The sequence below is a fragment of the Rana temporaria genome, chromosome 10, assembly GCF_905171775.1.
Source record: "Rana temporaria chromosome 10, aRanTem1.1, whole genome shotgun sequence".
Taxonomy (NCBI): Eukaryota; Metazoa; Chordata; class Amphibia; order Anura; family Ranidae; genus Rana; species Rana temporaria.
The window spans coordinates 99,243,733-99,267,555 of NC_053498.1; the positions used below are offsets into that span (position 1 = coordinate 99,243,733).

The following is a 23,823-nucleotide window of genomic DNA, read 5'->3' on the forward strand; positions in this document are numbered from 1 at the left end:
CTGCAGAGATCGGGAAATGTCTGCCTGGCTGTGATTAGCGCAGCGCGGGTGCCGACTTCCTGGCGGGCTCTACACGTGTTCTATGCGAACACACCGGAGCTCATCCTTAGTGCCCATCAGTGCCGCCTATCAGTGCTGCCTATGAGTGCCCATCAATTCTACATATCAGTGCCTCCTCATCAGTGCCCATCAGTGCCACTTTATCAGTGACAACTCATCAGTGCCCGTCAGTGAAGGGCAAAACAACATTTTATGACAGAAACTGTTGGTCTTTTTTAGTTTGTTTATAAAAAAAAAAAAAAAAAACGCAGAGGTGATCAAATACCACCAAAAGAAAGCTTTATTTGGAGGAAGAAAATAATAAAAATTCCATTTGGGTACAATGTTGCATGCCCGCGCAATTATCATTCAAAGTGTGACAGCGCTGAAAGCTGAAAATTGTCCTGGGCAGGAAGGGGTGTAAGTGCCTGGTACTGAAGTGGTTAAGTCGTGTATAGAATATTTATTAAGAATAATCATATCAATTAGTGTTACTTTAATGTTACTTTACAAATAAATCGAACTTCTGGGCTGGATGTAGCATGCAGTCCAGGTTTTGTGGAAGTGTGATGAGGCACATGTCCCTGGCACAGAGGAAGGGCAGCATTAGGACCTGGCAGGATCCCTGTCCCCAGGATGAGTACACAGAGCAGGGTGTGTAGAGAAATGAAGTTTTCTCTTCTCCTTGCAGAGCAGAACACGTGGGGGCAGAAGAAGACAGAAGAAGTTTGGGATGACTTCACAGTCTGTTATTGCAATGCTGGAGCTGCTGTAACCTGCAACCCCCCCAGTCCCAGAGAGAGCCCATCAGATGGTCAGCTCTGCGGTGCCCCAGCACCTTCCTCCTGCCACTGCCAGCCAGCCAGCCAGGGATGAGGAGGACTATGCTTTGCTTGTAGAGATAAGATCCCCAGCCTGAACTCTGCTATGTTTGTCTACCTGGGACTCTACCTGCACATTCTTCTGAGCACTGCCCTAGGACACACTATACCAGAAGCAGGTAAGTGACCTCAGCAGGTGACTTCCTCATTCACTCTCACTCACCTGTGTCTGATTGGGGGAGATCACATCTGTCTGTGCTATGGGGGGGACTGCCAATGATGGGGTGTATAGGAGACAAGAAGGCATTGTGATCTGTTTTCTTAAAGGGCCAGTCCACCTGGAAATGATCAAAGGGGACAACCCAAGACTAGAGCTATAGCTAAAACCCAAACTTGTTTTTCATTTCGGATAGAGTAGAGAATTTTCACCTGGGGTTCACACTTGTGCGATGTAGACGCTGCATGCGGTACTGTCCCTGATTTGGAGCAATGTCCCTCTGTCCCTCATTCTCCACATGTGTCCCTCATATTGGTCTGATCTATATAGTTGTATATAAAATGCACTTTTTTATCTATCAAAAAGTGTTTCCCAGAGCTAAACCTTTCATCTGATTTCTAAATTGCTGCATTTGTAAATTCCAAAAGCCAATATAAAGAAATAGTAGTGGTAAAAAAAAAGCACTTGTGGTTTTAACCAATCTTATTTTTTTGTACAATTCTCCTTTAAGGGGGCGTGGCAAGGGGTGTGTCCTATGCCTACATACTTTTGCTGATAGGTGTCCCTCATTCCCATCTCAGAAAGTTGGGAGGTATGGCACATCACATGCCATGTCCGTGCACATCACATGCCATGTCCGTGCACATCACATGCCATGTCCGTGCACATCACATGCCATGTCCGTGCACATCACATGCCATCCCGTGCACATCACATGCCATCCCGTGCACATCACATGCCATCCCGTGCACATCACATGCCATCCTGTGCACATCACATGCCATGTCCGTGCCGTGCGATTCCAGTCACACATTTTGTATGGCTGCACCTGAAAATTATGCAGGACCCTTTTTTTCCCCCTCCATAGGTGTGCACAGCCGAATGCATTAGGGTGTGCACCCCAATGCTCAAACACACACAACCGATCACTCACGCTGTTAATTCAGAATGGGAAGGGGCCAGTAAATTACATTATTATTGGTTCCTTCCCTTATTCACCCTGAAACATCCCCGCAGCAAGAGCAGGCAAGAGAGGAGAGGAGAGAAGTCGTGAGTGCTGTGGGGGGAAGGGCTAGGGCAGTAGGGGGAATCTGTGCTGCACAGGGTGATTAGGGTGTCCCTGGGCACACCTGGCACACCCTGTGCGTACGCCTATGTCCCTCTCGCACCTGAATTGCGTCGCATAGGTGTTCACAGCCAATGCGATTCTGGCTATCGCAATTTGCGATCTGTTTAGGGGTGTCAATAAGGTAACATTGATACCCGTAGCAGATCGCATGGACGCCGTGCAATTGCAATGTGGTTCGGGAAACGCACAGGATTCAATGCGTTTCCCACATCGCATGAGTGCGAACCAGGACTTGAAAAAAATGAAGTCAGCAGCTACAAGAACTGTAGCTGCTGACTTTTAATTTATCAGTCATTCAGCTGTCCAGCGCTGATCTCACCTGTACCGGTTCTCCAGGTCCCCAACACCGGCATGTGAACTGTACACTGCTTTGTGAATGGCCCCGCAGCCTTCTGGGATCTGTGATGTGTCCTGGAAGGCTGCGGGCACGGAGGGGGAGGGGATCCAAGTGGAATTTGGAACGGGTATCTGTCAAAACTAGGTACCCGCTCCTCCCCCCCCCCCCCAAATTTTTTTTTTATAAAGATAGCGGGGGGTTGGGAAGGAAGAGCGGAACAACTTCCCCTTTTGGGTGAAGTTCCACTTTAACACTGAACTTCAGGAAGTGAAGACGTGCCGCAGGGCGCCGCTGGAACCCAATGTGTAGAATCTAGGAGGAGTGACATCGTTCTCGGCACAGAATTTTACAATATTAAGAATTTTTTTATCCAAATGTGAGAGAGGGAGGGGTGAGTAGGCAGGGAAATACGTTTTCATTTTGGGTGAAATTCCGCTTGTTACTGGCCATATACTGAAGGAACTTAGGCCCAGATTCTCAATGGCGTTACGACGGCGCAACACCATTTGCGCCGTCGTAAGTCCTAATCTGGCCCCGGGTATCTATGCGACTGATTCTTAGAATCAGTTACGCATAGATACCCATTAGATCTGACAGGCGTAAGGCTCTTACGCTGTCAGATCTTAGATGCAATTTTTTTTCCCACCGCTAGGTGTTGCATTCTCGTTTTCCCCGTCGTCTATGCAAATTAGGTAATTACACGAGATTCCCGAATTTACGAAGTTTCCGTAGCTTAAGCGACGCGTAAAGTTGCCCCTGCTATTATGAGAGGCAACCAATGTTAAGTATGGCCGTCGTTCCCGTGTCGAAATTTAAAAAAATTACGTCGTTTGCGTAAGACGTCCGTGAATGGCGCTGGACGCCATTTACGTTAACGTCTAAGCAAATGACGTCGAGGCGACGTCATTTAGCGAAATGCACGTCGGGTAATTTACCCGACGGAGCATGCGCAGTACGCTCGGCGCGGGAGCGCGCCTAATTTAAATGGTGCCCGCCCCATTTGAATTGGGCGGGCTTGCGCCGAGCGCTTTTACGATACACCGCCGCAAGTTTACAGGTAAGTGTTCTGAAAATCAGGCACTAACGCTGTAAACCTGCGGCGGTGTAACGTAAATCACATACGTTACGCTGCCCAGGAGCAACGTAATTGTATGAGGATCTGGGCCTTAGTTCACAAAATTGTTTATTAGAATGTGTTTTCACCTTGTGATCCTACCAGTAAGTCTGTTGTTTTTCAGCTTCCTTTAGCACACTGAGCTGTACATTTCTTTCATACAGATTTCTAATAGTGAATGTGGTTGTTTTGGGAAACTTCATTCATTACAAAATCAAATAGTAAAAGTGTTTTTTAAGTACTTTGAAATTGCATTTGTCAAGTCATCCAATGTACTGAGAATTTTTATAGGAATATTGGTAGAAATGTTAAGAAATCTATTAGTGTATGTCCAGCTTTATGTTCTAGGACCAATGTATGCAGATTCATACTGGGGGGATCACTATGGAAACTGGAAATCGCACTACTACACTGATAGCCGTGATCCTCTGGGTCCCTTCTATACACTGAGCACGGGAGGTCGCTCGCTGGACCTCCATTCATAGAACACCTTGTGGGGAATTTATCTGAGCTGGAGCTATAGTGACGTGCATGGCAACCAATCAGCATCTATCTTTAGCTTGTTTGGTAAATGTGACACTAAGGCCAAGATCATAAATGACGTACTGTATATGATGTAGTCTGTTAGTAACAAGAACACAGCAGTCATAAATATAACTATATAATACAGGTCATACCTGGAGTTCAGCTGTCTGAGCCCTTTTGGGGAAATACTCATTTACTTCCTGTCCCCAAAGCACAGCAGGAAGTAAGAAGAAATCTCTCCAAAGTAAGGGGCACTTCCTTCTTGTTACCACAACAGATGCTGTTAGAGCCGGGTTCACACTGGGGCGACTCGTCAGGCGGCTCAGCCGCCTGACAAGTGGCGTCCCATTCAATGCAATGAAACCGTTCTAATAGGAGCGACGCAAGTCGCTCTGACTTAGAAAAAGGTTCTTGCACGACTTCGGGGACGGCTCGGGGCGACCTGCATTGACTTCTATACAGAAGTCGTTTTGCAGGTCGCCTCTAAAGTGGTCTTCAGGACGACTTGCAGAGTCGCCCCCAAAGTCGTGCCACGGAAATGTGAACCGGCTCTTATTGGTTGTTACAGGAACAAGCGTCTCCATCGGTTGTTACAGAAACAGATGGCTATACTGCAACATATGTCCCCATTGGTTGTTACTGAAGCAGTTATCCCCATTGATCATTACTGTAACGGATGTCCTCATTGGTTGGTACCTGAATAATTGTCTCCGTTGACTGTTACCCAAACAGGTGTCCTCATTGGTTGTTCCTGGAGAAGGTGTCCCCGCTGGTTATTACCAAAACAGATGTCCCCATTGGTTGTTACGGGAATGGGTGTCCTCCTTGGTTATTACCAGAACAGATGTTCCTATTGGTTGTTACTGGGACAGGTGTCCTCCACTGGTTGCTACTGTAATAGGTGTTACTTTGAGGCTGCATTCACACCTGAGCGTAGCGTTTTGCGGCGGTTCTTGCGGCGACAAAACGCGGCATTTTTTACCGCGATTTCTTACAGGTCTAGGGTCACCCATGTAAAACGCCCAAACGCCCAAATTCGAGCGACAAAAAAGGGTCCAGAACTTGTTTGGGCTTCAGGCATTCAGCGTCAGGCGTTTTGTAGTGGAGATGTGAACCATCTCCATAGAGAATAATGTATTTTTTCCCCTCTAGCGTTTTGGGGCGTCGCGCTTCAGGGGACAAAACGCTCAGGTGTGAATGCAGCCTAACAGATGTCTCCATTGGTTGTTCCTGGAGGTGGTGTCCACATTGGTTGTTCCTGGAGAAGGTGTCCCCGTTGGTTGTTCCTGGAGAAGGTGTCCCCGTTGGTTGTTCCTGGAGAAGGTGTCCCCATTGGTTGTTCCTGGAGAAGGTGTCCCCATTGGTTGTTACTGGAACAGGTTTCCCTATTGGAAGATTTCCCTTCGCTTACTGTTTTTGCTGATAACTGTAAAATTTCACATTACCTTGGCACACGCTGGCATCGGATCCGCTAAAAACAGACGTATGGGGATACATTTGCCATCTGTCAGTCAAATCGAATCAGATGACAGTCGGATGGAAACGGTCATTCTATGCATTAAGATAAAAAGCCTTCTGTGTGTAGCAGCCCCCCTAATACTTACCTGATCCCCATCTCTGTCCAGTGATGTCCACAAGTCCCACGTCCATCTGGGACTCTCCCTCCTGATTGGCTGAGACACAGCAGCGGAGCCCTTGGCTCCTGCCAATTAATGTCAGTTAGCCAATCAATAGAGAAAGGGGCGGGCCGAATGGCAGCTCCGTGTCTGAATGGGCACACAGAGTTGCAGCTCGGCTCGGGAGCCACCATAGTAAGCTGGTTGTTGTGGGGGCACTCGACAGGAGGGAGGGGCCAGGCTGCTCTGTGCAAATCCCCTGCACAAAGGAGGTAAGTATAACATTTGGTATTTAAAAAAAAAAAAAATACATGAAACTTTAAAATCACTTTAAGGTGTCAGCATGCCAGGACATTTTGGACAATTTCTGCCTCCTAAATTTGTGTAAACAGTTTAGGGATGGCCCCTTCCTGTTCTAACATGACTGCGCATCACTGCACAAAAGCAAGGTCCATAAGGACATGGATGAGAGAGTTTGGGGTGGAGGAACTTAAAGCGGAGGTTCACCCTAAAAGCAAGTATATACCATTCAATCCAGCATACTGCCGACATGTACAGTATGCTGTTTTTTTTTTTTTTTTTCCGGTTTACATACCGTAGTATAGGTATTTTCCCCCACGGGGAAGTGATAAACGTATGACAAAAGCTTCCAACCGGCGCATAATGCGTGTCACCAGTTTCCGAAAAAAAGCCGAACTACAAATCGGCTCTATACGGCGCTATACGGTGCCTGCGCACCGACGTTCGGCTTTTTTCGGAAACTGGTGACGCGCCTTTTGAGCCGGGGGGGAAGCTTTTGTCATACATCAATCACTTAGTCTCTGAATAGGAACGCCCACTCCCGCGGGATTCACTACCCGGAAGCCGGGGGGGGAAATACCTATACTATGGTATGTAAACCGAAAAAAAAAAAACCCAGCATACTGTACATGTCGGCAGTATGCTGGATTGAATGGTATATACTTGTTTTTAGGGTGAACCTCCGCTTTAACTGGCCTGCACAGAGTCCTGACCTCAACCCAATAGAACGCCTTTGGGATGAATTATTAGAGTGAAGACTGTGAGCTAGGCATTCTCATCCAACATCAGTTCCTGACCTCACAAATGCTCTTCTGGAAGAATGGTCAAACATGGAAAACTTCCAGTGGAGACACTTGTTCCCATGAGAGCTATCTAAGAGGGGATTTCTTTCACTTCCCCGTTGAGACTATAGGACAGGAAGTTAGGGGAAATCTCCCTTAATAAGACACAGATGGTAAAAAAAATGACAACAGCTCAACCCTCTCATACTCTATCCAAAATGGAAAAAAATAAAACTTTTGGCTTAAGGTATATTTTAAAAGAAACGTATAAAAAAAATCAACGGATTAAAGATGTATAAGTCTAAAAAAAATAAAATAATACATTGACCTAAAACTATTAAAGTTTTCCAGCAGTCACTACTTCTGTGTCTGAACTTCAGGGGCAGGGCGGTTGGGTGTTATTAGTGGTGCTGATTGGCAGTTCAGGCAGAGGGAAAAGTAATTCAAACCCACGTAAAAGTAATTCAAACCCACGTTTGATGGCACGATCCCTCCAGAAAGATCTGGCAGACACTGGAGTTGTGGTACACTATTCCACTATAAAGAGATACTTGTACAAATATGGTCTTAATGGAAGAGTCATCAGAAGAAAACCTCTTCTGCGTCCTCACCACAAAAATCTGCGTTTGAACTTTGCAAATGAACATATAGACAAGCCTGATGCATTTTGGAAACAAGTTCTGTGGACCGATGAGGTTAAAATAGAACTTTTTGGCCGAAATGAGCAAAGGTACGTTTGGAGAAGAAAGGGCGCAGAATTTAATGAAAAGAACCTCTGTCCAACTGTGAAGCATGGGGGTGGATCAATCATGCTTTGGGGTTGTATTGCAGCCAGTGGCACAGGGAACATTTCACGAGTAGAAGGAATAATGGATTTAATAAAATTTCAGCAAATTTTGGATGGTAACTTGATGCCATCTGTGAAAAAGCTGAAGTTAAAGAGAGAATGGCTTCTATAAATGGATAATGATCCTAAACACACCTCAAAATCCACGGGGGATTACATCAAGAGGCGTAAACTGAAGGTTTTGCCATGGCCTTCACAATCTCCTGACCTCAACATAATTGAAAATCTTTGGATAGACCTTAAAAGAGCAGTGCGTGACAGACAGCCCAGAAATCTCAAAGAACTGGAAGACTTTTGAAAGGAAGAATGGGCAAAGATACCTCAAACAAGAATTGAAAGACTCTTGGCTGGCTACAAAAAGCGTTTACAAGCTGTGATACTTGCCAAAGGGGGCAGTACAAGATATTAACTCTGCAGGGTGCCCGAACTTTTGCAAACGCCATTTTTTTGTTTTCTGTCATTTTGAAAGTGTAAATGATGGAAATAAAATCTAACTTTTTTTGACATATTATAAGAATGTCTAATCTGTAATTTGATGCCTTTTGGAGATTTTTCCATCTTTCTTTAGCTTTGTTTTGCACATTAATACAAATTTTTACCTGGGGTGCCCAAACTTTCGATCCCCACTGTATCCTCCAAAAAGGAGCCCCAGGCTCCTTCAGAACAAATACTGTAGCTGCTAACCTTTAATATTAAGGCACTTGCCTGTCCAGGCATTCAGCGGTGTTCTCACCTGAGCCAATTATTCACTCAGATATAGGATGCTGGCACCGCCATCTTGACTAAGGCTGGCTTCACACTGAAGCGTCAGCCGCGGTGACGGTATAGCCGCGCTATTTGTAGCGCGGCTATACCATCGTGTTTACCGCGATATTCGGGTGCTAGCGGTGAGGTTTTAACCCCCGCTAGCGGCCGAAAAAGGGTTAATACCGCCCGCGTCGTGGTGGTATTACAGCGGTATTACCGTGCTTTCCCATTGATTTCAATGGGAAGGCGCGGTATAGGAGCGGTGAACACACCGCTCCTATACCGCGGTAAAGATGCGGCTAGCAGGACTTTTGGAGCGTTCCTGCTAGCGCATCGCTTCAATGTGAAAGCCTTCGGGCTTTCACATTGAAGAGTACAGGGCATGATTTTTCATGCGGTATAGCAGCGCTATTTTTAGCGCTGTACCGCATGAAAAACGTCCCAATGTGAAAGGGGCCTAAGGGAAACCGGCAGTGAAGCCTTGCGGCTTCACAACCACCTTTCTGCTGTGCCAGCGCGAAACGCTGTCCCAGAAGGCTGTGGCTGCAGCTTTAAGCCAAACTGTTCCCTTCCACAAGTATGTAAACATTGTGATTTTTTCATATTTCACTCCATTTGAAATGCACTTCTAAATCTTTGTACAAAATGGGCAGTCTAAGCAGAAGAAATAGCTCAGATATTGATATGCAAATGTTGACTTTTTGTTCAAAGTCAGTAACTAATGCCGCGTAGACACGGTCGGAATTTCCGACAAGAAAAGTTTGATGTGAGCCTTTGGTCGGAAAATTCCGACCGTGTGTAGGCCCCATCGGACTTTTTGTGGAAAATTTCCGACTGCAAAAATTGAAGAACTGGTTTTGGAAAAGTTCTTGACAGAAATTACGATCGTCTGTATGTAATTACGACATGCAAAAAAACATGCATGCTCGGAATCAACTAGACGCATGCTCGGAATCTTTGAACTTCGGTTTTCTCGGCACGATGTAGTGTTGTACGTCACTGCGTTCTTGGCGGTCGGAATTTTGTGTGACCGTGTTTATGCAACACAAGTTTGAGGCAACATTCAGTCGGAAAAAAATCCACGGTTTTCTTGTCGGAATTTCCGATCGTGTGTACGCGGCATTAATCCTCATCTCCATCTTGTACTACTCCCCCGGTCTGCTGACATACATAAGAGCACTGACACAACAGGAACAAGAGGTAGTATAGGGGACGGGTCCTGGACAAAGAATGTACACAGGTTGTGGACAAAGTCATTGCTTGAGCCCAACTGTCCTGTATTCAGAAGTTTGTCACAAAGACGGGAATCTGGGAAACCCCCAGGAGAGGACATTCACACAAGCTGAGAAATCCAAGTGTAATAGGTCACAGAGAGAAAAAATCCAAAGTTTTTATTGTTTATTTGGTTACAACAAGCAGGGCAAGGGACAGCCCTTGAAACGCATTGGCTGCCCTTTAACCTGTTTGTTGTAACCAGTTGACTTTGGATACCTAAGGATTTTTTCATTTGGTCGCTCTCTTTGACCTATTACATAACTGGAAGAGGAAGAACAGATGTGTCAAACTTCGGCTGTGATTGACAACCTGGCTTCACTTTCTGTGTGCTGTTCAAGAGGCTAGACGGCAACGTCGAGACGCGATCTCCAATGGGGGGGTTAAAGGGGTTGTAAAGGTCTGTTTTTTATTTTCTAAATACTAGGTTCCTTTAAGCTAGTGCATTGTTGGTTCACTTACCTCACTTCCTGTTCCTCCTCAGTAAGCTGTTCTGGCTCACTATCCACCGCTCAGATGATGGGGGCAAGCTTACTGAGGAGAAACAGGAAGTGAGAAATTCAGACAAACAAAATAAACATTTAGAAGGGAAATCGAAGGAAAAGGTAAGTGAACCAACAATGCACTAGCTTAAAGTAACCTATTTAGAAAATAAAAAACAAACCTTTACAACCCCTTTAAGCTAGTGCATTGTTGGTTCACTTACCTCACTTCCTGTTTCTTCCTCAGTAAGCTGTTCTGGCTGACTAACCCCCAGCCAGAACGGCTCGGATGATGGGGGAAAGCTTAATGAGGAGAAACAGGAAGTGAGAAATTCAGACAAAGAAAAAAAAACCTTTAGAAGGGAAATGGAAGGAAAAGGTAAGTGAACCAACAATGCACTAGCTTAAAGGAACCTATTTAGAAAATAAAAATCGAACCTTTACAACCCCTTTTAACAGAATTGTTTCTACTGATTATACACTGATCAGTGATTTTATAAACGCAGTTCATGTTCGGTAAAGAAAATGGTGTCTTTCCGGTGCCTGCATATATTAGAGAATATTCACCTGGTGCTCAGATAAAGCAATCTTTGCGTGTTTGAAGGCCACTCCAGGATTTAGGGCCCTTTCACACCAGCGGACGAACGGTCCGCTTTTCATAAGTCTGTTTACGGACTTACAATGGTTCCCTATGGGATCACGGCCGTTAGCGGATGGAGCATCCGCTAATGTCCGTAATCACCCGCCTCCGTCAGGATCCGGTTTTTCAGACAGAAGAAAACCCTATTTTTCTTCCTCCTCCGTTAAGATTAACGGAGGAATCCCCGCTGAGCCAAACGGGCTAACGGAGCGGATCAATACGGATCCGCTCCATGTGAAAGAGCCCTTAGGGTAAGATTCCTTTGGCTAGGGTGTGTTTTCTCAGCCAATCACTATTGGTCCCCCATGACTAATCAGCAGCTGAAACCCCAACCAACCCCTTGGACCTCCTCTCCGGCTCCTCAAACTTCTTTTATAGGCACAAATATAAAAGTTTGCCCAATTGCAATCTGCATGTTTATGAAAAGATCATGTTAGAAGGCCACGCATGCACAGCTAGCCACTGTCTCTAATATTTGTAGACGGCTTGAATTTAGGCCTGCTCTATATCAAGACACATTGGGGTAGATCCTCAAAGAAATTACGCTGGCGTATCTCTTGATACGCCACGTAATTTCAAATTTTGCGCGTCGTATCTTTGTTTTGGTATCCACAAAACAAGATACGACGGCATCTGTGTTAGATCCGACAGGCGTACGTCTTCGTACGCCGTCGGATCTTAGATGCAATTTTTCGGCTTTCGCTAGGTGGCGTTCCCGCCGTAATCCACGTCAAGTATGCAAATTAGCTATTTCCGACGATCCACGAACGTACGACCGCCCGTCGCATTTTTTTTACATCGTTTCCGTTCGGCTTTTTCCGGCGTATAGTTAAAGCTGTTATATGGTGGCGTACTCAATGTTAAGTATGGCCGTCGTTCCCGCGTCTAATTTTGAAAATTTTACGTCGCTTGCGTAAGTCGTCCGTGAATGGGGCTGGATGACATTTACGTTCACGTTGAAAACAATGACGTCCTTGCAACGTCATTTGGAGCAATGCACCCTGGGAGTTTTTATGGACGGCGCATGTGCAGTTCGTTCGGCGCGGGGACGCGCTTCATTTAAATGAAACACGCCCCCTACCCGCCCAATTTGAATTCCGTGCCCTTACGCCGCGAGAGATACACTACGCCACCGTAACTTACGGCGCAAATTCGTTGAGGATTCAAATCAAAGCCAAGTGAGTTACAGCGGCGTAGCGTATCTTACATCTGTGCCGGGCGCAGCGTATGTATGTGGATCTGCCCCATGGTTTGCAAATATTATTCCCTCCTGCTACTGACCGTTCTTAAACTGTCCATAAAATCTAACAGAGAGCTCTTGTGCGTGTTCTTTTCTTAATAACCATATACTGTGCTGTTCCTACATCCTATAGCTGTCAGCCTGTCTGTGAAATGGTAATGACATCTTCTGATAGCTCATCTCCCCAGTAATAAGTGATGGAGCAAGGAGCTATCACGAGAAACCTGAGAGCTGTCAACAGCCATCTCTATGCATCATTCATGGTTCTCCCACACAATCCTTTGATCGTGATCTTGACAATATGTAGGTCTATTCACTAAGATGGTGATAGAAAGGAAAGTGCAGTAACCCATGAAGTCAATGAGAAGTCATCTCTTACCTGAGCTGGCTACCTTCATCTAAATATACAGGGCCAGATTCTCATCCAGCGGCGTATCTCTGCAGCGGCGTAACGTATCCGATTTACGTTACGCCGCCGCAACTTAGACGGGCAAGTGCTGCTCCGTAAGTTGCGGCGGCGTAGCGTAAACCGGCCGGCGTAAGCCCACCTAATTCAAATTTGGATCAGAGGGGCGTGTTTTATGTAAATGTACTGTGACCCGACGTGATTGACGTTTTTCACGAACGGCGCATGCATCGTCCGTGGAAATCTCCCAGTGTGCATTGCTCCTAATACACCGCAAGGACGTATTGGTTTTGACGTGGACGTAAATTACGTCCAGCCCCATTCACGGATGAGTTACGCAAACAACGCAAAATTTTCAAATTTCGTCGCGGGAACGACGGCCATACTTAACATTGATACGCCGCACTTATGCCACCATATAGCAGGGGCAACTATACGCCGGGAAAAGCCTAACGTAAACGGCGTAAATTTACTGCATCGGCCGGGCGGACGTTCGGGAATTCGCGTATCTTGCTGATTTACATATTCCGACGCGTAAATCAGCATACACCCCCCTAGCGATCAGCTTAAAAATGCAGTTACGATCCGACGGCGTAAGAGACTTACGCCTGCCGGATCTAACAGATATCTATGCGTAACTGATTCTATGAATCCGTTGCAAAGATACGACCAGCCGGACGCAGAGATACGACGGCGTATCTGGAGATACGCCGTCGTATCTCCTCTAAGAATCTGGGCCACAGTATATTATTATGGCCTGGGTCAGTATTACATCCACGTATTTGACAGAAGATTGTTGTGCTGCCGCTGTTAACACTGACATATCCCTCCACTGATCTCCCACAAATAAGCATGTGAGATCTTATACAGATCTGTATGGTTGTTTTGCGTCACCGAGTCCTGCATCCAAGTTTTTAAGCCCTGATGAAGCTGGAGTGGTTAAACCTCTGAAACACGTTGGATATTTTATGTGATCATACTGTAAACCATTAAAGTGATTTAAAGGCTTAGCTTTTTAAATTAAAATAATACACTTTATACTTAGAGTACGTGCTGCTTACCAATGGTATTGAACAGAGTAACCCTTAACCACCTCTTCTTGTATCCCCCGCTGGTGCTTTGGGCTCCTCTGCTTCTGTGTCTTCCCCCACAATAAGCTGCTTGCTATGGGGGCAGACATGCAGGCTCGCTCCCGAGCCGAGCTACTGTATGTACTGTATGGCCATAGATGCACACGGCGCGGCCCCGCCCCTCGTTCCCACCACACAGGATTTGATTGACAGCAGCAGGAGCCAATGCTCCTGCTGCTTCCCCCGTGCTTGTGAGGAGAGAGAGTGAGGGAGCATCAATGCTTCTCTCGGGCATAATGCTGGATTGAAAGAGGAGCCAGGTAAGTATGTAGGCGGGACAAAGGGGAGCTGATACTGGAAGGTCTTTTACCTTAGTGCAGAGAATGCATTAAGGTAAAAAATCTTATGCCTTTAGAAGCACTTTAAAGTAGGAGCTGCGGAAATTAACGATTAATTCCATGATTAATCGTAAATTTTTTTTGTTCGATCAAAATTGTTTTGATCAGTACTCGCCTCCCAGTCGGCTTCCGGGTCTTAAGGGAGTTCCGTCGGAGATCCGGTGATGTCACAGACACCGGCGGGGCTTGCTGTGTCCATCTGAAGGGCTCCTTTGCTGTGCCTTCATATCTGCATGCCGGCGGGACCTTCCTATCTGCCACACGCAAGGGCTGTTACACTTCCCTCTATCACTTCCCTCTATCAACCTGGGATTCTACAACCATCCACTGGGAGTTGTGATAGTTCCCTTCACGGGACATCTACATGCCAACGGACTGATGTTAACCTCTCCTCATCTTAGTTTAGCAGTGGCATCATTGTACACATTTTTATACCAGTATCATACTTGGCTACATGTTTTTATGACTGCTTTTGCTACTGTTTGGTATTACTCGCACCATTTTTACAGTTTATGTAGCTACATCGATTTTATCTCCAGTGCAATATTTATTTGGTTACCTACTTGAAGACTATAAAAGTTTTAATGCTATTCCCATCGAGTGTTGCCTTTGTGTGTTTTTTGTACCCTGCTATCCATTTATCCAGTGGTTGGTACTACTTGGTAGCTGCACTGGGAATCAGCCTGCAAGGAGATCAGCTAAAAGTAGTTGGATCTGTATGTGCATTATAATTAATCTAAATTAATCGATTAAAAAAATCCATTAATCGAACACGGAAATTTTAATCAGTAACAGCCCTACTTTAAAACAATTTGGACTAAATTGTGAAGTCTAAGTACCTCTTGGGCTTGTCCTTTTGGAATTCCCCTCACTTGGGGTTCAAGTACATGTGTGGCCTGGAGGCGGTAAAACCAATTGGTTGGGCCACTGACTTCCCACCTGAATATATTCAAGCAGTTGCTCTATTGTGTAGACATGCCATGCTTGTGTTACTGTGCTTTGTGGGCCATTACCAATTACAGCCTCAAGTCTTTGAGTATGATGCTACAAGCTTGGCACACCTGTTTTTGGGCAGTTTCTCCCATTCTTCTTTGCAGGACCTCTCAAGCTCCATCAGGTTGAATGGGAAGCCGTTTTCAGATCTCTCCAGACATGTTCAATAGGGTTCAAGTCTGGGCTCTGGCTGGGCCACTCAAGGACGTTCACAGAGTTGTCCATAGCTTCTACTTTGTTATCTTAGCAGTGTGTGTCAGGTCGTGTCCTGTTGGAAAATGAACCTTCGTCCCAGTCTGAGGTCCAGAATGCTCTGGTGTATGTTTTAATCAAGGATGTTTTTGTACATTGCTGCATTATTGTTTCCCCCATTCCTGACCACTCTCCCAGTTCATGCCAATTAAAAACATCCCCACAGCATGATGCTGCCACCACCATGCTTCACTGTAGGGATGGTATTAGCCTGGTGATGATGCATGCCATTCAGACCAAAGAGCATGGACGTCCGCTGAAATTTTTTAAGGGGGGGCGCGCTTCGGCAGCGGCAATACACAGTCGCATTTTATCCTTTCTTTGACCGCTAGCGGGGGTTCAGTTCTCGGCGGAAAACGTCAATGACGCCGACGTGTGCGTCATTGACGTAAAGTCGTATTCAAGAACGACTTAGGAAAACGACGTACCCGACAGGAAAAGACGACGCGGACCCGACGCCATACTTAACATTGCATACGTGGGACTGGCGTAAGGTTACCCCTCATATAGCAGGGGTAACCTTACGCAAACGACGTAAGCGACGGTTACGCAACGCGAATTCGTTCAGGAATCGGCGTATCAGGCTCATTTGCATAAACAAATGAGACTTGAACGTAAACGCCACCTAGCGGCCGGCTGCGAATTACATTTAAGATCCGACAGTGTAAGTGACTTACACATGTCGGATCTTCAGCGTATCTATGCGAAAATGATTCTAGGAATCACTCGCATAGATACGCGGGTCAAAAAAGAGAGATACGACGGAGTTTCCTGAGATACTCCGTCGTAACTCTACTCAGAATATGGCCCAGTATATTTATTTCAGGTCTAAAAGAGGAACCTTTTGGAATGAGGGACAAATGGATTTGATTCCAGAAGAGGGACAGGCACTCTAAATAAGGGACAACTAGAAACTATGCCGTATAGTCTAGTGTTACCTGTGGCAACAGATGTTGGAACAAACAAAGCACAGGCCTGGTAAGCAATATAAAACGGCGCTCCTGTCCCTCTGTCCTTTGGCGCTCGTATCGTATGTCACGGAGCTGGGTCTGTGTGTAAGGTCCCACCCCCCTAATTCGGCTCGTCTGATAGTCTTCTAGTGTTCCGCCTATCAGACGAGCCAAACTAGGGGGGGCGGGACCTTGCACACAGACCCAGCTCCATGACATGCGATACGAGCGCCGGAGGACAAAAGGAGGGGAGCGCTGCAGTCGCCGCTTAAAGCAGCCCCAGGGCCAGTTCGGCCCTGCTCCTGGCTCTCCCTGGCGATTCCAGGGGGGGCAAACGACCCCCCTTGCCCTATGGAGCGGACGCCCATGCCAAAGAGTTCAATCTTTGATTCATCAGACCAGAGAAATTTGTTTCTCATGATCTGGGAGTATTTCAGGTGCCTTTTGGCAAACTCCAGGCAGGCTGTCATGTGCCTTTTACTGGTCAATCATAAAGTTGTAACAGTGAAAGACTGAATATTTCCGGATGCACTGTATTCAGAGTAAGAATTGTCTCCTTAGGGCAGAAAGGGTGTCAGGACTACAGAACACCCTCCCCTCTTCTCCATAACATAGGGGGAGATGTTCTGTAATCCTAACGCACTTTATGGCAGGATGGCTAGGTGAATATGAAGGGGGGTGTGCCTGAAACCAGAAACGTAGTGCAGATACAACACCACACAATATATTACATAGTTGTTCTTGGGTTTGGATATGTTTTAGAAAAAAAAAGACTACTAGATATTGGCCCGGATTCACAAAGCACTTACGCCGACGTATAACAAGATACGCCGGCGTAAGTGCAAATGTGCGCCGTCGTATCTGTGCGCCGGACCCACAAACTAAGATGTGCCTAAAAACAGACTTCATCCCGCCGACGTAACTTGCCTATGCCGGCGTAGGGTGGGCGCACATTTAGGCTGGACGCATGGTGGCGCTCCCATTGATTAGCCATTCAAATATGCAAATGAGTGAAATACGGCGATTCACGAACATACGTGCACCCGACGCAGTGTGCGTAAGTTATACGTCCGGCGTAAAGTTATTCCCCATAAAGGAGGTGTAACCCAGCAGCAGACATACAAAGGTCTGCACCAGGGAACACAAGCCGGCGTATTTTACGTTGGACGTGTCTGGTTGGGCGTAGGTTACGTTCACGCCGTACGCAGTGATCCGGCGTAGTTTAGGCAGTTGTTCCGATGTGGTTGTGAGCATGCGCAGGGGGATGCGTCCACGTCTCGGCGAATGCGCAGTTCGCGATACGTATCTGTCTGGCGCTCGGCCCATCATTTGCATGGGGTCACGCCTCATTTGCATGGATCACGCCCACTTCCACCTACGCCGGCGTACACCTTCGAAACCCAGCGCAGCGTTGGGAGCACTGGCTTGGTGAATTCCATGCTTGTCTCTCTGCGCTGCCTTGGCGTAGCGTATATTGTTTGCGCTACGGCGGCGTAATATGCGCCCGCTCTCTGTGAATCTGGGCCATACACTTTAGAAAAAGGCTCCAAGTGCTATACATTCAGAATAATACACTTCCATTTCTAGTGACATTATTATTTTATTATTATTTTATTAGCAAGCTCTTATTTTTTGTACTTGTCATTTCCCTGGCTTGATATAAAATGTGTCTCTGAAATAAAATTGCTCCCTTCTACAAGATAAAACAAAGTAGCAGATTTTTCATTATTACCAAAAGTTCCAGCCGCGTCTATCCACAAGCCTGGGTGTGTGATGACATAAAACAGAATACGCCAGCGGCTTCGTAAAATCACAACAACAAAGAATCATTGAACCCGACCCAAACTAATAACATTCAAGCTTGCCGGGGCGAACTCATTTTATGAATTGTGTTTTTCAGTTACGCTAATTACTTTCCGTGGTTTCAGTCCACCCACAAGATGTAATTGTAACTGGCAAGCATGTAAATGAAGTGAACTTCTTCCCATCTATGGATACCGAATGGCTGTATAGGGCTGGCTCTGCTTTCTGCTCCGGGGTCCAATCTCTGATGGATACAAAGCAAGCGCAATTTTTGGTTAATGTCTTTCCGTGTTTCCTGGTTGGATGAACCACAAGAGAAAAATGTAATTGTCTTTTGTTTGCTACTTATAATGATGTTATCAGACGTGGCTAAATGTAACCGATTTATTTAAAGCCTGGCAATAGTTGGAGGATGTCAAAGCAATACGATGAAAGAGAATGATAACAAAGCTTAGGCATGTTTTATAGTATTAAAAAGAATGGATGATAATACGGAGACAGTACAGAGATTATCATATACTGTACATTAAATATTTACAGCCCAACTCCCAAAAATCTGCAAATTCACCATTTCAGTGGGGCTGCATCCATTCTGCAAGGGTTATATGCTTGTTTATCCTCTGGCAGTGTATTGTCCATCAGCTTTATCGCGTCCATCGCGTCCAGTACATGTCGTCATCATGTCCAGTGCATGGCGTCGTCTTGTCCAGTGCATGGCGTCGTCTTGTCCAGTGCATGGCGTCGTCTTGTCCAGTGCATGGCGTCGTCTTGTCCAGTGCATGGCGTCGTCTTGTCCAGTGCATGGCGTCGTCTTGTCCAGTGCATGGCGTCGTCTTGTCCAGTGCATGGCGTCGTCTTGTCCAGTGCATGGCGTCGTCTTGTCCAGTGCATGGCGTCGTCTTGTCCAGTGCATGGCGTCGTCTTGTCCAGTGCATGGCGTCGTCGCATCCAGTGCATGGCGTCATTGCGTCCAGTGCATGGTGTCGTTGCGTTCAGTGCATGGCGTCGTCTTGTGCATGGCGTCGTCTTGTCCAGTTCATGGCGTCGTCTTGTCCAGTGCATGGCGGCGTCTTGTCCAGTGCATGGCGTCGTCGCATCCAGTGCATGGCGTCATTGCGTCCAGTGCATGGCGTTGTTGCGTTCAGTGCATGGCGGCGTCTTGTCCAGTGCATGGCGGCGTCTTGTCCAGTGCATGGCGTCGTCTTGTCCAGTGCATGGCTTCATCACGTAAGTAATACACCTTATTTCTGCACCTCTAGACTAAACAAGCATTTTATCCTCGGTGGCTCAATTAGCAGTTGCAGCCAGTTGACTTCAGTGGAGTCCCACTGTCAGAAAACAATGTTTCAACAGGGAGATGGAAGAATCCATTCATTTTTTTCATGCCGCCTGCTGGAAAAAATCATTGCGTCCAGTGCATGGCGTCATCGCGTCCAGTGCATGGCGTCATCGCGTCCAGTGCATGGCGACATCACGTCCAGTGCATAGCATCATTGCGTCCAGTGCATGGCGTCATTGCGTCCAGTGCATAGTGTCATTCCGTCCAGTGCATGGCGATATCGCGTCCAGTGCATGGCGTCATCGTGACTACAGTTCATTTAACAGTTTCCTATGAGGCATGTTCACATCTATGCTTTTTTCAGCTGCTGCATTATTGAAAAGTGTCGGACTTCAAAAGCAAAACGGTGTTTTTTTTTTGCTTTTTTGGTTCGATATACTTCAATGAAGAAGCTGCAGAAAAGCATGTGGTGCCTTTTTACTGCGATTTTTGCCACAATTTACATTTTTTAATCTGCCTAACAATGACAAAAAAAGGATAAAAAATGCAAAACACAAAGCACGGTAAAATCGTGTGTGCAAATACACAAAATGCACTTAAAAAAGCAGAAACGCATCAAAAGCAAACTGCATAGGTGTGAACCGAGCCTAAAGCATTGATATGGCAGGAAAAACACGTTCAGGAACTGATGTTGCTATGTACTTGTTAGGGTTACTGCTAATGCCTGTGGGGTCTGCTAGATGCCTTCTGGTCAATACTGCCTGTAGTTTGTGGATGTTAAAGTGAACACCGGGTCACTTTAAGTAGTTTAGACTGGCCAGACAAATGAAAGCTGTTTTTCCGACCACTTGCTATGGAAAAATGTAAACTATTGCTCAATGCGCATTAAATAAAGCTGTATATGTTAAGGCAGAGGAATAAGAAATCTTTCCCTGTGATGCAGCTGGAAACGTTTATGGACTGTAGCAATAATGTATATGGCCAAACGACTTGGAAGCTTGCACGCAGGAACCCGAGCACCTGAATTCCGTAATTGTGTCTTTTGGTCCACAGAGATCACTGCTTGGTCCCCCGCCAGGTTCATCTATAAGTGCTGGCAATCACGTCTCGTCTGTCACTTACTTCAACAAACCCATTTAAAGAGGACGTTTACTCTATGAACACGAAACAGCCATATTACACATGTAGCTTGATAAATATGCATAGCAAGTTTGACTTCTATCTGCACTACTGATAGGGTTGCCACCTTTTCTTCAAGTCAAACCCGAAAACTTTAGTGGCGCACAGCAATTTTTTTTAATATATAAACTACAGTGGAACCTCGGTTTAAGAGTAACTTGGTTTGAGAGCGTTTTGATTTGCGAGCAACTTTTAAAAAAAAATTCTGACTCGATTTGCGAGTGTTGACTCGCAAGGTGAGCAGAATTCAAGCTAAATAGGTCTGCAGTACCTCATTTGGCCTGAGGTACGGGGGGGGGCGCAGGAGCTGAGAAAAGCTGAACATTGGCCTCCAGTCCCTCATTTGGCCTGAGGTACGGGGGTGCAGGAAACGAGCCAAAGTGTCCTCGGGCCTTTTCGTCTGTGTTTGTCATTCTCTGGCGTCCCCCCACCTCTGGCCACATTCGGTATTGCATCCCATTGAAGTCAATGTGGAACAAATTTATTTTCGTTTCCATCGACTTCAATGGGAAAAATCGCTTTGATATGCGAGTACTTTGGATTACGAGCATTAGTCTGTAGGGTTTAATATTGAGTTGGCCCACCCTTTGCAGCTATAACAGCTTCAAGTCTTCTGGGAAGGCTGTCCACAAGGTTTAGGAGTGTGTCTGTGGGAATGTTTGACCAATTTTTCCAGAAGCACATCTGTGAGGTCAGGGACTGGTGTTGAACGAGACGGTCTGGCTCGCAGTCTCTACTCTAATTTATCCCAAAGGTGTTCTATCGGGTTGAGATTATGACTCTGTGCAGGTCAGTCAAGGTTGGGAGCATGAAATTGTCCAAAATGTCTTGGTGAGCTGATGCCTTAAAGTGGATGTAAACCCAAAATTGTTTTTTTTTTTTTTTTATGTCACAATGTAGAGAATAAGATTTCCTATCATCTGTGCCCAGTCTTGCCACACAGAGTTAATCCAGCGCTGAGCAATCCTCTTTTTATTGTTCAGTAAAATAAAACAGACTTCCAGATAAAACCAAAGTCCTTGCTTTGAGTGACAGGTTATGTACATATCTCGTGCACTAGCTTGCAGACATGCACAGCTTCTGTAAAAAGTGCCCAATTCACATCCCCCTCCCCTCTCCTCCTCTCCCCTACAGCTCTCCTAGGATTGGCTGTCTTTCCTGTGTTTTCCTGTGTTTTTGACTAAATGTTTTCAAAACATTTAGTCATTTACCAGGATGTGTTATGTGGGGGAGGGGTGGATTTCTCAGTTTTTATACTTACACCCAGCAAGGCTGAATAAACTTAGGGCTGGTTCACATTAGTGCGATGTGCGGGATCGCAAGTGATACAAACTGTATGCCCGAAATCGCATCTCATTTGGACCAAACACACACAGGACCCTTTTTTTGGTCCACAACAGAATCGCATAGGTGTTTACACCCATGCGATCCGATTCATGTCCTAACTGTCAGTGTGCAGTGTGATATGCAAGCTGAAATGCGGGTGTCATTACCCTTGTATGACACTCCCCAGCAGTTCGCATATGGCAGTGTGAACTGCAATGCGAGTCGGGTGCGATGTGGGAACCCGCAGTGGATTTGCAGGGTTCCCGAATCGCACCAGTGTGAACCGAGCCTTGGTGAGAACAGTCAGGTGACATTTGTAGGCTGTATGCTTTGAGGTTTGGTTCACACTGGTGCGATTTGGGAACCCTGCGAATCCACTGCGGGTTCCCACCCCTGAAAAACAACCCCACACCATAATCCCCCTCCACCAAATGATTTGGCCCAGTGCACAAAGCCAGGTACATAAAGACATGGATGAGCGAGTTTGGGGTGGGGGAACTTGACTGGCCTGCACAGAGTCCTAACCTCAATCTGATAGAAGACCTTTGGGATGAATTAGAGCAGAGACTGCGAGCCAGACCGTCTCGTCCAACATCATTGCTTGACCTCACAAAAACACATCTGGAACAATGGTCAAAGCTTCTCATAGACACACTCCTAAACCTTGTGGACAGCCTTCTTAGAAGAGTTGAAGCCGTTATAGCTGCAAAGAGTGGGCCAATGCAATATTGAACCCTACAGACTAATAGCTAGATTCAGAGAGGGCGTCCTAACTTTGCGGCGGCGTAGCGTATCGTGTTTACACTACGCCGCCGTTAGTTAGCGAGGCAAGTACATGTTTCACAAAGTACTTGCCTGCTAAGTTACGGCGGAGTAGCGTAAATCAGGCGTAATGGCGCCTAATTCAAATTTAGCTAAGGGTGGCGTGTTTTATGTTAATGGGGCTTGACCTGACGTGATTGACGTTTTTTTGGAACGGCGCATGCGCCGTCCGCCTACATATCCCAGTGTGCATTGCGGCAACGTACGCCGCACGGGCCTATTGGTTTTAACGTGGACGTAAATGACGTAAATCCCTATTCACGGACGTCTTGCGCAAACAACGTAAAATTTTCGAATTTCGTCGCGGGAACGGCGGCCATACTTAACATTACTATTTCAGCTATTTGATGGAATATCTTTAGGCCTGATAAAGCGTTACGTAAACGGCGTATCTGTACTGCGTCGGCCGGGCTTACGTTCGTGAATAGGCGTATCTAGTGATTTACATATTCTATGCCGACCGCAATGGAAGAGACACCTAGCGGTCAGCCTAAATATTGCACGCAAGCCGTCGTATCTTAGCTAGGTTTAAGTGTATCTCTGTTTGAGAATACACTTAAATATAGGTTGGCGCAAATTCCGAGTTAGGTCAGCGTATCTACTGATACGCCGGCCTAACTCTTACTGAATCTAGCTACATGACTGGGATGCCAGTGCATGTAAAGGCAGGCATCCCAATACTTTTGACAATATCGTGTATATAAAGCTGAAATATTTTTGGTGAACCTATAAGTTCAAATTTCATTATTTTGTTAGCTGCTATGGTAACTGCTAACCTCAGGTCTAAATATGCCAGTTTATTCTATAAATTCCCATCAATTATCTGTCTTTAAGCTATGCTTAAAGGGGTTGTAAAGGTTTTGTTTTTTATTTTTTAAATAAGTTCCTTTAAAGCGGGAGTTCACCCATTTCTGTTTTTTTCCTCTTTTCCCCTTAGATTCCTGCTCGCTTGGTCTAGGGGAATCGGCTAGTTGTTTTAAAATATGAGCAGTACTTACCCGTTTTCGAGATGCATCCTCTCCGTTGCTTCCGGGATATGGGTCTTCGGGAGCGGGCGTTCCTTCTTGATTGTCAGTCTTCCGAGAGGCTTCCGACGGTCGCATCCATCGCGTCACTAGTAGCCGAAAGAAGCCGAACGTCGGTGCGGCTCTATACTGCGCCTGCGCACCGACGTTCGGCTTCTTTCGGAAAATCGTGACGCGATGGATGCGACCGTCGGAAGCCTCTCGGAAGACTG

At 46.1% G+C, this 23,823-nt stretch overlaps 1 protein-coding gene across 2 annotated transcripts in view; it reads left to right on the forward strand.

The window, feature by feature from the left end:
- The first annotated feature begins 683 nt into the window (after window positions 1-683).
- LOC120915371 (collagen alpha-1(XII) chain-like) overlaps window positions 684-23,823 on the forward strand; it is a 140,521-nt gene continuing 117,381 nt past the window's right edge. For both annotated transcript variants that reach the window (XM_040325801.1, XM_040325802.1), the window contains exon 1: window positions 684-1,039. In XM_040325801.1, the coding sequence (XP_040181735.1) occupies window positions 967-1,039 (73 nt within the window). In that variant the 5' untranslated portion in view covers window positions 684-966. The remainder of the gene's footprint in view (window positions 1,040-23,823) is intronic.